Source organism: Mustela putorius, unplaced genomic scaffold (assembly GCF_011764305.1).
Source record: "Mustela putorius furo isolate JIRA1106 unplaced genomic scaffold, ASM1176430v1.1 tig00000788_pilon_pilon_pilon, whole genome shotgun sequence".
NCBI lineage: Eukaryota > Metazoa > Chordata > Mammalia > Carnivora > Mustelidae > Mustela > Mustela putorius.
This window is the reverse complement of record NW_025421481.1, coordinates 535056-549270: the sequence shown is the minus strand read 5'-3', so window position 1 is coordinate 549270 and position 14215 is coordinate 535056. Positions and strand designations below refer to the sequence as shown.

Genomic DNA, 14215 nt, shown 5'->3' with positions numbered 1-14215 from the left:
CAGCTGCTTGTATACCCACTGCACACCGACCTGTTCCCTCCCTGAACAACCCATTTGATTCTTCCTGGGAAACAGATACCATTTGACCATGAGGAAGACCCAAGGTAGGGTTCTCCCTAGAGTGAGCACATCCCTGTCCTGCCTTTCCACCCAGACACATTCACACGCTGGGCTTGGAGCTCACCCAATCAATGGAGGGCTAGCCCGTTCCCTCCCGCCGCTTCTGCTAGTTGAAGGAAAAGTTCACTTTCAGCTCTACCAAGAACCATTATTACAAGCTAATTCCTTGGCGTCTAGGACCACTGAGAGTTTCTCTAAGTTTCTTGGCATCTTTTTTAATTGACTCTGAGAAAGTCAAGGGTACATGAGGGATGTACTTGAGGCCAACAGATGAAATTCCAACAGACTAAAGCTACAATTCCAACAGACTAAAGCAACACACACACACACACACAAACACACACCAGGGAATCAGTCTCCTTAAATAGATCAGCTAAGAGGGGTAACTGTAGGCCACAAAAATCGGGATCTGAAATAACCAGGGGGAGCTGCAAGTTCTAGAGCCAAGAAGTGGTTGGGTCCCCTTGGGACAGAGGTTGTGTCATGCTCCTTCTCGTCTCCTTGGTGCCCAGCACAGTGCCTGGCACACATGTTCATCAACTATCTGAATACATATCTAAATGCCATGTGGGAGAGGCAGAAGGAACACCTGCCACAAGGGAAAAATGACAGCAGATGTTTCCATTCCTTCTTGGGAAGCTGTCTAGGCTCATAACTGAGAGCTGAGACAGAAATGAGTTAAATTCCTGCCATCGTCCCCAGGTGACGAAGAGTGGGGCCCTGGGCCTCAGTTCCCTCCCTGGTTGGTGGGAATAGCTGTAGCATCTCTCCCACAGAATGGCTCTAAGGATGACAAAGACATCAGCGAAGACAGCAGGTGACGCACTTACCCTGAGGCTGGCAAAAATGGAGTGCTCCCTAAAAAGGAGTTTGATCCATTGATCAATTGTCTTCCTCTTTAAGGATGAAATGGTAGTAAACCCATGAGTCAGTCTTCCTTTTAAATGAAGCTGCCAAAAACATCTCCTGCCCTGGGAAGAGACCTTCCTTCTCTTTTCCTTAACCCTCAAGTCTTGCCTCCAGGATGAAGGAGCTGAGCCGCACCCCCTTCCCCGCCCCCCAGGATGCCGAATGCCCCCATCACTGCTAGAGCCACGGGGAGGAAAAAATGTTGTCTCCAGGAAGAGCCAAAGTCACAACCAAAAGCAGAGACAGCCATGGGCTCTGGCCTCACGGGGACCCATGGAAAGCCCTAGAAACGCTAGGTATCTTAGGAATAAGCAAAAATTCCCTCCAAGCAACCGCACAAAACATGAGCTAGACCACCTCCAAACCTTGAATGATCACAGCTAGCACTTGCCAAGGAATGGCTACATGTCAGACATTGCTCTCAGCACCGTTCCTGAATCCACAGGACCACCCAGGGGACATGTACTACTCTCACCATCTCATCTCACACATGAGAAAACGGACAGGTCCTCGGAAGGGGAGAGTCTTCTCTCTCACGAAGAATCTAGCGCAGAACCCACCTCACAGACGTGCTTAAAAAAGCACCGCCTGCCTTGGGCTAAAGGGCATCCGCCGGGACCAGGAGCCTGGGAGTAAGACGGCCTCCCCAGGGCGGGCTGACACTCCACATGGGACGACTCTCCTTACACTTGTCAAAGCCTGCACCAGACAACCTGAAAAGAGTTTTGAGAAATAAAAGATACTTCCCTTCCCCCGCAACACGCGTCCTTCTGCCAAAAACCAGGCAACAGGAAATGAAATCTACATTTCACCCGTTTCATTCATGAATTCCAAGATTCTCTTCCTGTGAGCCTGGAGACCAGTCTGTCTTGGCCCCTCGATTCACAGGTGAGGAAAGGGGGTTCAACACCGGGGTACCTACGACACGTGATGTCAGCCGACAGGATGTCCTGCTTTTCCCAGGAGGGTTCCTTCTAAGAGTAACACTTAAAGAGCATTTCGCTGTGGATCACACACGTGTCTAAGACCTTGACACCCAGTGCATGTAGCCTCACAGCCACTCCCATTTCACAGATGAAGAAACTGAGTCAGGCTGACCAACGTAAGGTTACCCAGGAGGCTCAGGCAGGCTCTCAAACCCAGGCAGCCTGGCTCAGAGGCCACGCTCAGCACCTACCCTCATGCTCCCTTTCAGATCCACAGGTGGGATCACCCACTTCCCTTCCACCTCTGTCCTGTAGAAGACACGAGAACATCCCTGCGAACCATACCCGAGCGGAACCCAGTTCTTGATGAAATGACAAGAGCCAACAAGAACTCCCAAACCCACAGCAATCCTCTGTCTTTATGGGTTTGGAGCCACAGCAATAGGAGGCTTGAGGCAAGCAGAGGGGTTGGAAATGTGACAAGGAGGAGGGGTGAGGCCCTCAGGACATACCAAGACAAACAAGCAACTCCCCTTGATTTCCCTGGGAAGTTGCCCTCAGGCCCTGAGCCACTTGACTGCCACCCCCTCCCCTCCCAGGGACAGGGGACCCTACCACAGCTGCTCCCAGCTCCTCCAGCCAGAAACCTCTTGCTGTCTCAGGATCGCTCACGAAAGTAAGCGATGTGGAATTCTTCTCTTGAGTTTAAAAGGCAAATCATGATGGTGTTTTTTCCAGACATACATTAACTCTGAACTCCAGCCGGTGTACAATTCTTAAAGTACTTGATTTACAACCCAGGGAGAAAATGTTTTGAAAATCTTTGCAGACATACTTTGCATCTAAAGCTTGCCTACTCCTGCAGAGCCTGCGGAGCCGATCACCAGGGCTTCTCAGATGGGGGTGCTGGGGTCTCCCGGGAAGATATGAAAGTGTGGGAGCAGCCGCCCAGGGTGGGAAACAGGATCCCTCCTCCTCTCCCGCAGGGGTGCAGAGCTGCAGCTCCCAACCCTGGGCTCTTAGGGCGCCTGGGTGGCTCAGTCGGTTAAGCATCCAACTCTCATCTCCATTTTGCCTCAGGTCATGATCTCGAGATGGTGGAACTGAGCCCCGCATCAGGCTCTGTGCTCAGCATGGAGTCTGCTTTGAATTCTCTCTCCCCTTCTTCCTCCTGCTCATGCTCTCTCTCTCTCAAATAAATAAATAAAATCTTTAAAACAAACAAACAAACAATGCTAGGCTCTCCACACTTGTCCACACAGCACTGAGGAGGGAGGTGAGCCAGAAAGGGAAGAGGGTGTGGACCCAAGGGGCCTTCCTTTCCTGCTGCCTCCATGGTCACAGAACTCCCCTTCTCAGGCTTGCTCCTGCACTTCTCATTCATTCATTTATTCATTCATTCAGACTTACTGAGCACCTACTGTAGGCAGGGCACCGGGCCACAGGCCAGAAAGTGGTGAGGAGTAAGATGGGACCCCTATTGCCCTTCTAACGTGGGAGAAAGGGGAGGAGATCCGCAGACCAATCATCAAAGCCGCACAGTTCACGTGTTCTGAAGGAAACGCACAAAGGGCCAGGATAGAAGAATGAAGAAGTGGGAGTTTGGACCCTGGAAGGAGCCTTGAAGGATGTGGCAAATTCCCCCACACAACCCATGGCGGGGTTTCAAGCAAGGAGACTCATGTTCTAGGATAAAAGACCACCAGGTAGGCGTTGCTGGTACTTCTCACCAAAATAAATAATAACACCCACCCTGGTTTTCAAAAGCCTGCTAGGCAACCAGGCTCTGTGTCGGAAGCTTCTAAATCCTATTTCTCGTGGCAGTTCCACTTGGTAGGGTGCTGGGAGGGAGCTGCACTTTCCAGGTGAGAAAACAGAAGCTCAGAGAAAACATGTAGCTTGCTCAGAACCATCTAGCTGCTGAGTAGCAGGGATGAATTTGAACCCAAATCCATCTGGTCCTACAGCCATGATTTCTTCCTCAACACCTCATTTAGATACTATCTTGCATTGTTCCCAGATTATTCCAGATGTATGACTCACATGCCCCTACTAAAGTCTCCGTATCTCAGTACAGGACTTGTCATGTTCTCTGAAATGGCCAACAGTCCCGAGGACAAAGGAAACACTTGTCCATACATCTGGTTGACCAATGGATTCAAAGGAAAAGGTACGTCAACCCTCTACATAAGTTGGGTGTTTTTTGTGTGTTTTTAGTATGTTGTGTCTGAACGTTACTACTCAGCCATAGAGCAGGGATGAGTGGTGGCTAATAAAAAGAATGGTGAAGGCCACTAGCAGCACTGGTTGGACCATGGCACACAGGACACTGCTTTCCACTTCCGACACAAAATGAGCATGAGAGTTCTGGAGACCCACAGACTGGAATCTTGAAGGCCTGACTGATATGGGCTTCCATTCCCATCCTCACTCCCCACCCACTCCCCTGAGCCCCGCCTCGGTTTTTTTGTTTGTCTTTTTTTTAATAACAGCTTTATTGTGATCTAATTTACATATCACAAAATCCACCCATTCAAAATATACCATTCGGGGACTTCCGGTATATTCACAGAGCTGTGCAATCATCACCACAATCAATTTTAGAACATTTCCCTCTCTCTGAAAGAAACCCCACCCCCATTAGCAGCCACTCCCCATTTCCTTCCAACCCACTCGAGCCCTACGCAACCCCTCATCTACGTTCTGTCTCTCCAGCTTTGCGAATCTGGACATTTCGCAGAAATGGGAGCATACAATATGTGATCTCCTGTAACCGGCTTCATTCCCTTAGTGTCACGTTTTCAAGATTCACCCGTGTTGTAGCGTGTCCGTAGCACCTTGTTCCTTTTGACTGCAGAACAATCATCCCTAAATATTCCCTAAATAAAATTACGGAAAGAATCACATGCCATATTCCATAAATAAACTGAGCATGCCACATTTTCTTTATCCGTTCATCAGCTGATGGACATTGGGGTTGCTCCTACTGAGGGCTCTTAAGAGGAACGCCACTAGGAACATCTGTGTTCCCGTCTCCGTGCGGACGTGTGTTTGCATTTCTCCTGGGCAGGCCCGGGTGGGGAACCGCCCATCCCCATCTTAAAAGGCAGTTACAAGTTTACCGAAGAGCCCCGCCGTGAAGTCAACATCTGCCTGCTCCTGGGCCGATTCCAGAGAATTTTATCAATACGGCCAGACTCCACTCACGGGCGGGTCATCTGGCCGAGCCCCTCCTCTTCTGGGGCCTGGGATCCTCTCATTCCTGCGCTGTACAGTGTCGTCTGGGCCAGCGCGATGATAAATGCGTTCTGCTTTAAAACAGATACTTCACAAATCATAACTTACAGATGCTCCGGGACTTTCATGTGGGAAACACAAATGAGACTTAGGCCGTCTGACTCCGGAGCCACTGAGGACAGGAAGCCATGGCCAGGAAGCCGACAGGCCCTGGATGGACATCGCTCTCCCTCACGAGTGCATGAGCGCATGTAACAGATGGGGAATCCATGCTCGGGACGGTTCGCCTGGCTTTGCAGACTTTGCCGTGTAAGCCGCCATTCATCCCCAGCCCTCGCTTTCCAATCCCAGCCAATCAGAGAGCTCCTTGGGGTCAGAGAACTGACCCCATTCACATCAGTGTCCATCCCACAAGCCTTTGTTGAGGACCTACTATGTGCTAGGCAGGCTGCTAGGCGCGACAGGAGGTTTGAGACAGCAAGACAGGGGTTACCACCCGACGAGACACTGGCCTCAAACCTCACCTGCTGCTGCTTCCCAGGAGGAAGTGAGATGTCCTGCGCGCTGTGGGTGCATTTCTATCTGCAGGCAGGGAAGAGAACCGGCTGACCTCTCCAGGCCTGCTAGGGATTCCAGAATCTGAGGCTACTCAAGGAACAAAGAACTCAGTGTGTGTCCAAGTGGAGAGATCCCTGACTTGATTCATTAAAACAGACTCATGGCCCAAGAAGCAGACAGCTCGCCAGAAGCAGACATATTACTGTGGTTCCGATCCTTATCTTCTCATACCTCAACTCTTGCGAAAACCTCCAGGCTCCCCACCCTGCTCCAAGCCAGCACACCAGACTCCTGGGCTCAAAGCCCCGTGGAGACCAGAACCCAGCTCAGTCCACCTAGAGGGTGGGCTCTCCACCTAGAAAAAGAGATATGGTCCAGGTCTCTACATTCACACTGCCCGGGTCCAACCTCCGGCCACTGCTACTACATGTGACCTTTGTGGTCTGTGACTCAGTTTCTTCATCTGGAAAATGGGATAATAACAGGCGCATTATGAGAATTAAATCAGTTAACAGGTACCTGGTGATGCACCTGGTAGCTGCTATTACTATTACTAAATATTATTATTACGACCCCATCCTATCTTGTCAATCTTGTCTTCGACTGCATCCCAGCACAAACCCTCCATTCATAAGTAATCTGACCTGCTCACCCTAGACTTCCCCTTTGCCTGAAATGCCCCGTATCTCAATCTTCTGAAGCCCAAATCAAGGATCATCTTCGACATCAGCTGTCTTCCCTAACCCTGCAGAATGTCACAGTCCCTTCTCTCTATCCATTTCCTGAATACTGCACGGAACCCACCCCCCTCCTCCAGGAGAAGAATAACCCCACGGCTAGTCTTCCAACACCATGAGCAGGCAGCACACCCAAATCCAGAGGTCACCCGTTGTACAACATAAGGAAGGTTCTCCATTTCTCTAGCAGCAGTGGGTTTTGAAACAGACCACCTGACCCCCCAGCTGTATGACCCCAGGCAAGTTACTTAACTTCCCTATGCATCCTTTTGCCCATCTGTTAAATGGGTCTAACTTGAGCCCACACCTCTCAGGGTTGTTTTGAGTGTTAAATGAGAGAAGATGTCTGGAAAGCGGTTAGCCCAGCGTGACACACACCAAGCTTTCAAAAATGTCAGCTGGTAGTAATCACAGCACCCGTGGCAATACGGGGAGGGGGGGTGTTCCTGTCCAGAACGGAACTCGATTGAACAAACTAAGCTTCAGTGAGCTGCATTCCAACTGGAAAATCACCTGACACAACCCAGTCCCATAGAGCAGAGGCACTCAGACCTTGTAAGTGCTTAGAACCTCTTCCACCAGATGGGTGGTTTTGTGGGCCTTGGTCACACCTGGGTCCCAGCATTTTAACATGGAAAGCAGCATTCGGGAGACAGTTATAAATCTCGCACCTACATAGAACTAGTTCAATATCTGTAAGTACATTTTATCTTGGCTACTAGACTACAAGCCCCTTAAGAGTGAGCATCATGTCCCGCTCTAGTAAAGATTTATTAAAAGAGTGATGCAGGTTTCTTGGACCCAGCTTGGTCACTTACCAGCTGTGCAACCCTGGAGAAGTCCCTTAACGCTTCCATGCTTTATTTTTCCCATCCCCAAGATGAGGAATTTGGCCCATGTGTTGGCCAACGAGCCTTACTCCCTGAAACTGACCTTCATTGCAACATGGCACCTGAGCCACCACAGATGACAGCCATCTGGCCCAGCAGGCCAGCTTACCATATGACAGCACCCCTCATTTGCAGTTTTCTAGCACCGACAAGGAGTAACTTCGGGCCAGTGCTTCAAACACCTATTTTTGGTCAACTCAGTTCCTTTGCTGAGTGAGGACCCCCCATCACCCATACTAGAGTTCTGGGACACCCAGGGACACCAACGACAATTGGGGGCACACTCTGCCCACTGGACCTGCTGCTCCCATGCCAGACCCCTCCCAGAGACCTCGCCTCCTGCCCACCCCACACAGCATACTGCTTGCAAGAGACAACCTGGTGCAGAGGGAAAGTTGAACTTGGCCCTTGGTGGGAAGGGGATCATATGACACGTCTCAAAATGGTGTTTGTTTTTGGGTTTGGGTGTTTTGGCAATAGTTTGCGCAGCCTGAAGGTCCAGGCAGTTTGGCTCAAAGAAAATGCATGCCGTGTTATGCCACAGGGGCTCCACTCAACAGCCCTGCCCAGAACTGTAGCAAAACAAAAGTTGTGCAAGAAACAAAGCCCAAATTCAAGGCTTTAGAAATGCATTCAGATCCTATCAGAAGCTGGCTGATGGTCCTGGCTTCTTATGGGCACACTTTTCTGTGAATCTTGCCTTCCCTAATTAATCTGAAAAGTGGATTCTTTCCCCTACCACTCTCTGAGTGAAAGCACACTGGTTTGTCTGAGCTTCCAGGTCTCCCTGGTGGTCTTAAAATCCAAGGGAAAGTCCACGGAAGGAACTAAACTGGCTAATTTCACCTTCTGAGGCTTTCCATAGATTATTTGACTCAATCATTACACAAGTCCACGCATGTGGTACTATTGGTAGCCCATTTTACAGATGAGGAAGCTGAGGTTTCAAAAAGTTACAGAGCTCGCACAAGCTCATGGAGCTACCGGAAAGTCGGGATCCGAATGTCCACCAGGGCTCTTAGCCCTTCTGCAAGAGTGCGTCCTTGTGGGGTGTGTTAATCTCCAGAACAAGCCACTTGGAGTCCTTGTGTCATGGACACCCTCCGGCCGTGGCCACAAACCACATCTGGGAATTCAGAAGGGAGCGTGCCTGGACGAGGCCAGGCCGAGGGCCACTCCAAGCTCCCGGTCCTACAGCCCTCTTCAGAAGTGGCTTTCCCAGAACACAGACGATGATGCTGCGTGGTGCTCTGTTTGATTCAGAAGGCCCTTCCAGATGTGCAATTAAAAGCCACAACATTTTCATTTTTAAACACTTCTCTGTCTCTGAGCTGCTTTCAGTAGGAGTGCTGATCCCACAGTGTCTCGTGCCCGGGACGCCAGCCACCCGCGCTGGCAATGCGGCTTAAAGCCGCTGTCCTCTTGAGAGGTGCCATAAAAGACAGGGGTACAAATGACATGAAAACATCACTTCGGAATTCTACTCAAAACCTGAAAAGGCAGACCTGAGACTGCCCTGTCTCAAATCTCTTCCACCGCACCCCAAAAGCAAGTTGTAGCTATTCAGTCCATCCCTAGAACCAGAAGCAAACTCCAAGTTCATACTTCAGATGAGAATGTCTTGCTGCTCTTGACAGAATCTGAGTCACCAAGCACTGTCCAAGCGACAACGACTTGCTAAACAATTGTTTTGTGTGTTTGCTTTATTTTCTGTTCAGCCAGGCACAGGGAATTTTCCACCTGACAATTCCTGTTTCTCACTTAAGTTCTTACGCCATCTGTGAGCACTGTACTCCGCAGGGGGAGGACCCAAGGCCAAGGAGGACTTCCCATCCCCAAACCTCAGTTTTCCCATCTGGTTAATGCAAGCCTTTCACCAGATGATTCTGCTAACGTTCTCAGTTTATCTATCGAATAGAAAGCAGTTTGAGGACTGCTAGTTTCTGAGCCTGGATCTGCTACCAGATTCAAAATCTTTACATAATGTTTGAGTAAAACAAGAGATTTAGCTGAAATTAATAACACAATGGGAACCGACCAGGGCTGGACAATAACGGAGCAGGACTCCAGTCTCCAGACGGAGAAACGAGCCTCTCCCGTTCTCAGGGCGCCCCCTAGTGGCCATTCTACTAAACCCCGCCGGAATGTTCAGAGTTTCTGCAAATAAAGGGAAAGACACCCACCAAAAGAGAAAGGCAGGCTCCCGACTACGGCTACTGATGCAATCCCTTCCACTCTAACCTCGTCTGTGGATCAGACGGCGAGCCGAAGGCCCGACAGGAAGCCTCACCGAAGCTCACAAAGGAGTGGGCCCTAAGACAAGATTTCACTCTTTCAAACAGTTAACGGCAGGTCCCCAGCATTCAGGCTTCCGGGTCCCCTGGCAGATCCCAGACACACCCTTACCACTCAGCCCCTCACGAGTTCACATCCTCAACCTGCAGCTCTGACCGGGTCTGTTTTTCATTATTCCGCTTTCCAACTTCCCAGTGCGATTCTTCAACAGCTATTAAGACAACCCGAGCAAGGAGCCAGGCTTAGTCCTTGCTTATTCAACATCCAGCCTGGGGAATATCACCTCAGAAGAAAAGCATGAATGAAGTGCACGTTTCTCGGTCTGTTCTTCCACTGACCTGAAAGTGTGTTCCTCAGAGGACATCTCTACAATCATCTCCCTCTTTAACGTGTTCAACCTCTGGGGAAAAAATGGCACCTGCCCAGAGTGAATTCTTAACTACTGCTGGCTATCGGATTTGTTTATTGGAGACAGCTTTAAAAATACAATGTACAATGTCTCAAGTTTCCAATTAACCTATCCCAGACATTTTTTTTAAGCTACAGAATACATTTGGATCAACCCAAACAATGGAGCTTAGATGAGGGAGTTATCCAGGGACCCAAGTGTTTGAGAATTCGGGGGCTAAACCTTCTGAATGGGGCCCAATTTTCTCCACAGAACGGTCCCTGTACAGACTGAAAAGAAAAATAGCAACATCAACCCACCTACCACTTCATTCAACCCTTCATTTTGCTTTTACCCCGGGGTCATTCGTTAAGTTTATAAGCAACCCTGGGCCCCAAAACATCCCCCCCAAAAGTGCACATGAGGCATACCATAATTAGTTCCTGACTTGGGCCCTAAATCAATTAAAATACATCTGATATGCTTCAAATCCAAGAACCATGTTAATTTTCTGCCACACACCACACAAAAATCTTTCTGCAACAGTCAGTCACTTTGAACCCAACCCTCTGGCCACAAGCAGTGTGCATTTCAAGGGCCTGTTCCACAGAAAGGAAAAGGACAGCGTGCCAAGTTAGGGACAAGGCAGAGACCCCAAGGTACTCCAATGTTTTCCAAATGGGACTGGGACCCTGGCAGGGATTCAGCTGTCACAAAGAGTGGGGAGGCTGGCCCAGTCCCCTAAAGCAATTCAGCAGCCCTCCAACCAGGACCTGAAATGCAGTGAGGTCTGCTGCAATCCAGCATCTGTGCGGCTACCCATGCCCTGGGCATTTCAAACTGTCACCACCCTCAGGCGTGCAGCAGCCTTCACTTTTGCTCCCTAACCCCCTCTCTTAAAAAACAGGCAGGAGTCCACCCTCCCTTGCAGCTCACAGCAGCACCCGGGTGATGGAGAGTAGGAGTGGGAGAGTGGGGGGTCGCCCTCACGTACAGGACACGGGACTCCGGGGACCTGCTCCCCGATGAGAATGTGGGTCTGTTCGGAGTTAGAGCAATAAGGCATTCCAGGGCTTGGTCTGAATGCGTGCCCGGGAAGGAGACCTCCATGGTCCCAACGGCTGCAAAGTGTTTGCAAATCATAAACACTACTTTGCTGCTGGGAGAAAAACCCCCAAAATATGCGCAGACAGGATGTAACAAGTGTTTCAAGAGAGAAACACGCCTGAGTCACGGGGAGCTGGGGAGAGAGTGAGGAGTCTGTCTGGGGGTTCCCGGGAAGCCCCTCTCGGACAAGAGTCTCAGCGCTCCAGCCCCACCCCCTCCCCCGGCCCGGGCGCCCTGGGTCCGCAGCCGCGTCTGGCCCTCGCTCCGGGGAGGGGGTGGGGGTTCCCCACTCACCACTCGGCCCGAAAACCTCTCGGTGGCCCTCTTGACTTTGCCGTAGGTGCCTTTGCCCAGGGTCTCCTGCAGCTCGTAGCGGTGCTTCAAGTTGTGCTTGTGGTGATGCCGCTTCACCCCGTGCGGTTTCCTGGGCTCCGGGGCCGCCGCCGCCGCCGCGGGGGCTGCAGTGGCCCCCGCCACCACCTCCGGGGGGGAGCCCGGAGCCCCCGGCCGCAAGTCGGGGCCGTCCGCGGCCGCGGGAGCAGCGGCCCCCTCCATGTCGGAAAGCTGGGCGAGCCGGGCTGGAGAGGGCTGGACCGGGCACAGCGTTCGCGGTGTCGGGGTCCCCGCCGAGGAAGCCGGGGCGCACTCAAGGTCGCCCCCGCAGCATCGGAGAGGCGGCCCGATCCCGCTCGGGCTGCGGCTCGGTCACTGGCGGCGGCGCGGACTGCACATCTGGCGCCTCCGGCGCGCACGGTCCGCGCACCGCCCCCCGGCCGCGGCGAGCTGCGGAGCGTCGGGCGAGGTGGCGGCGGTGGCAGGGGAGGCGGCGGTGTTCGCAGGAGGGAGGGGAGAGGGGTGGCTCCGAGCGCAAGCGGGGGAGTGTTATGTGGGGCGCCGCGCCCCCCGACCCCTCCCCGGGAGGACGCGCAGACGGGGCGGGGGCGGGGGCGGCGCGCGCTCGGCCGGCCCCCGGGGGAGGGGAGCTAGGGGCGGCGTGGCCGGGGCTTCCCCACCTCCCCGCCGCCACCCGGGGCCCGGGGCCACCCGAGCTGGGAGGGGGATGGGTGCGTGTCGCGACTCGCCCTTTGTGCCGCGCGGGGTAGGCCGCAGCGGCGGCCGGGGGGCTTTGTCCTCGCTCGGCTGGGACCCGGACCGGAGGCTTCCAAGCCCGGGCGCCCCTTCCCCGGGCTCGCCCGCCGCAGCTACCGCGGGCCCGCCGCCGCCGCCTCCTGCTCCGGCTGCTCGGCCTCCCCGCCTGCTGGCGCCCGGGCGGCGGCGGCGGCGGCGGTGGCGGCGGCGGCGGCTGGCCGAGCCCCGGGGCGGGAGAAGCGGGAGCGCTCCGAGCCAGAGGCCGCCGGGGCTCGCTCGCGATCCGGCCGGGGTCGCCAGGGGCCCGGGCGCCCCTTCATTTTGTTTTAGGTGTCGCCGCGGCCGCCAGGCCCGAGACGGAGGAGAGGCTGGGGGAGGGGAGCAGGGCGGGTGTTGGGTTACAGGCGGTGAGTCACGGCCCCTCCGCCGCAGTGCGCACCCCTCCCGCCCAGCCGGGGCTGGCACCCCGCCTCCGAGGCCCCCTCCTCAGGCCCGCCCGGCTGTGCTCCGCGGAGGACTCCAAGAGGGGCGCCTCGACCTCGGCCCCGCTCCCTCGCGGAGGAAAGGCAGAGGCCGGGAAGAAGGGAGGCCGGGAGGCTGAACCTGGGGCCCGCCGCCGGCCCGCCGGCCGCCGACAATCACCGGGACTCCGGCCGCCTTGGAGGGGAGGACAGAGTTGGGGGCTTGGAGGACGTGGGGCGCAGTGGGGGCCGGGACGGAGCCGGGCGCCCACCCTGTCCTCGACTGCTTCCTTCGGAGGTGGGAGGTGGGAGGTGGGCGAAACGGGGACCTCAGAGGGAGCAGGGCCGGGAGCCTTCGGAGCGAGAGGCGACTTGCAGGCCTCTTGGCCCCCTTGGGCCTTGGGAGTTTTCCTTGAACTGAAAGGACCAGATCCTGAAGTTGGTAACGGCGTTTGTACCCCACAAGCTGAGGCTCAGGCAGGAAGGAATTCAGACATCCACGAAGCTGCCCTCCCCCCCACCCCCAAAACACACACACCTCCTCAGAAGCTGCAAGGCCAGAGAAAAAGAGGCTTTAGGGAATTTTTTTTTTTTTTTTTAATAATGGTGCAGTAGCCTGGGATAGGGAGAGTGAGGTAGGAAGACTGTCTGCCTGGTTGGTCTTTACTTTTTCACCAGGGTGCCCCGCTCAGCCTTCCTCTGCAGCTCTCTGGTCCATCCCTTCTGCATTCCTGCTGTCTTCGCTCCCATCTCTCGCTTATCACCTTACTCTGGACTCCTGCAACAGCCTGTCCTGCCCTTGGGCCCCCTCCCTGCTGCAAGAGAAGCGGCCTAAAATGCTCCATCATCGTATCCCCCATCCCCGTGCCTCTGCCCTAGTCCAGTTCTTATCTGTCCTTATCTGTCCAAGCTTCTCTCCTAGGGATGCTGACATTAACCCCGCTCGTCCCCTTCCTGCCTTCCCCAAGAGCACACGGGTTATTGCATGATACAAAGACAAAGGCCATTTCTGTTCCTTACTACGCTGTTCTCCACAATTGCAGGGCCTCCCTGACCCCATTCTGAAAGCGTATTGTTTTTTCTATGAAGTCTGTGGGCATTGTGCATCCGCATTGTGTGGGCATTGTACGACATTGTGTGTGAAAATCAAAGAGTCTGGGTGAGCAAAGTGTGCATGATGCTGGCTCCCCGGTGGGTAAGCTGTGTGACCTTGCTCAAAGGACTCAACCTCTCAGAACCTCTGTTTCTTCTCCTTAATATAGGGAATAGCAGAACAGTGTTACAGGTAAACAGACTGTGTCTGTAGTGGGAATTGAAACTCTTCACCAAATATTTCCTGGTTCTTTCCCTCCTGAGAGATGTGGTAGTAATCCACTACCCTATATGACTCTCGTAGGCCAGTAGAACGAGAGCACAAGTGCTATGCATTGCTTTCAGGTAGAAACTGTTAAGGGCCAATGGGCAATCCCAAAAATTCAATCTTGGCACTCTTATATTC

At 53.4% G+C, this 14215-nt stretch overlaps 1 protein-coding gene across 1 annotated transcript in view; it reads right to left on the bottom strand.

The window, feature by feature from the left end:
* The window catches only part of NUAK1 (NUAK family kinase 1), a 71650-nt gene extending 59605 nt beyond the window's left edge, over nucleotides 1-12045 (bottom strand). Inside the window, exon 1 of the mRNA XM_004743057.3 lies at nucleotides 11462-12045. Within this exon, the coding sequence (XP_004743114.1) occupies nucleotides 11462-11722 (261 nt within the window). The 5' untranslated portion in view covers nucleotides 11723-12045. The remainder of the gene's footprint in view (nucleotides 1-11461) is intronic.
* Between the last annotated feature and the right edge of the window lie 2170 nt (nucleotides 12046-14215).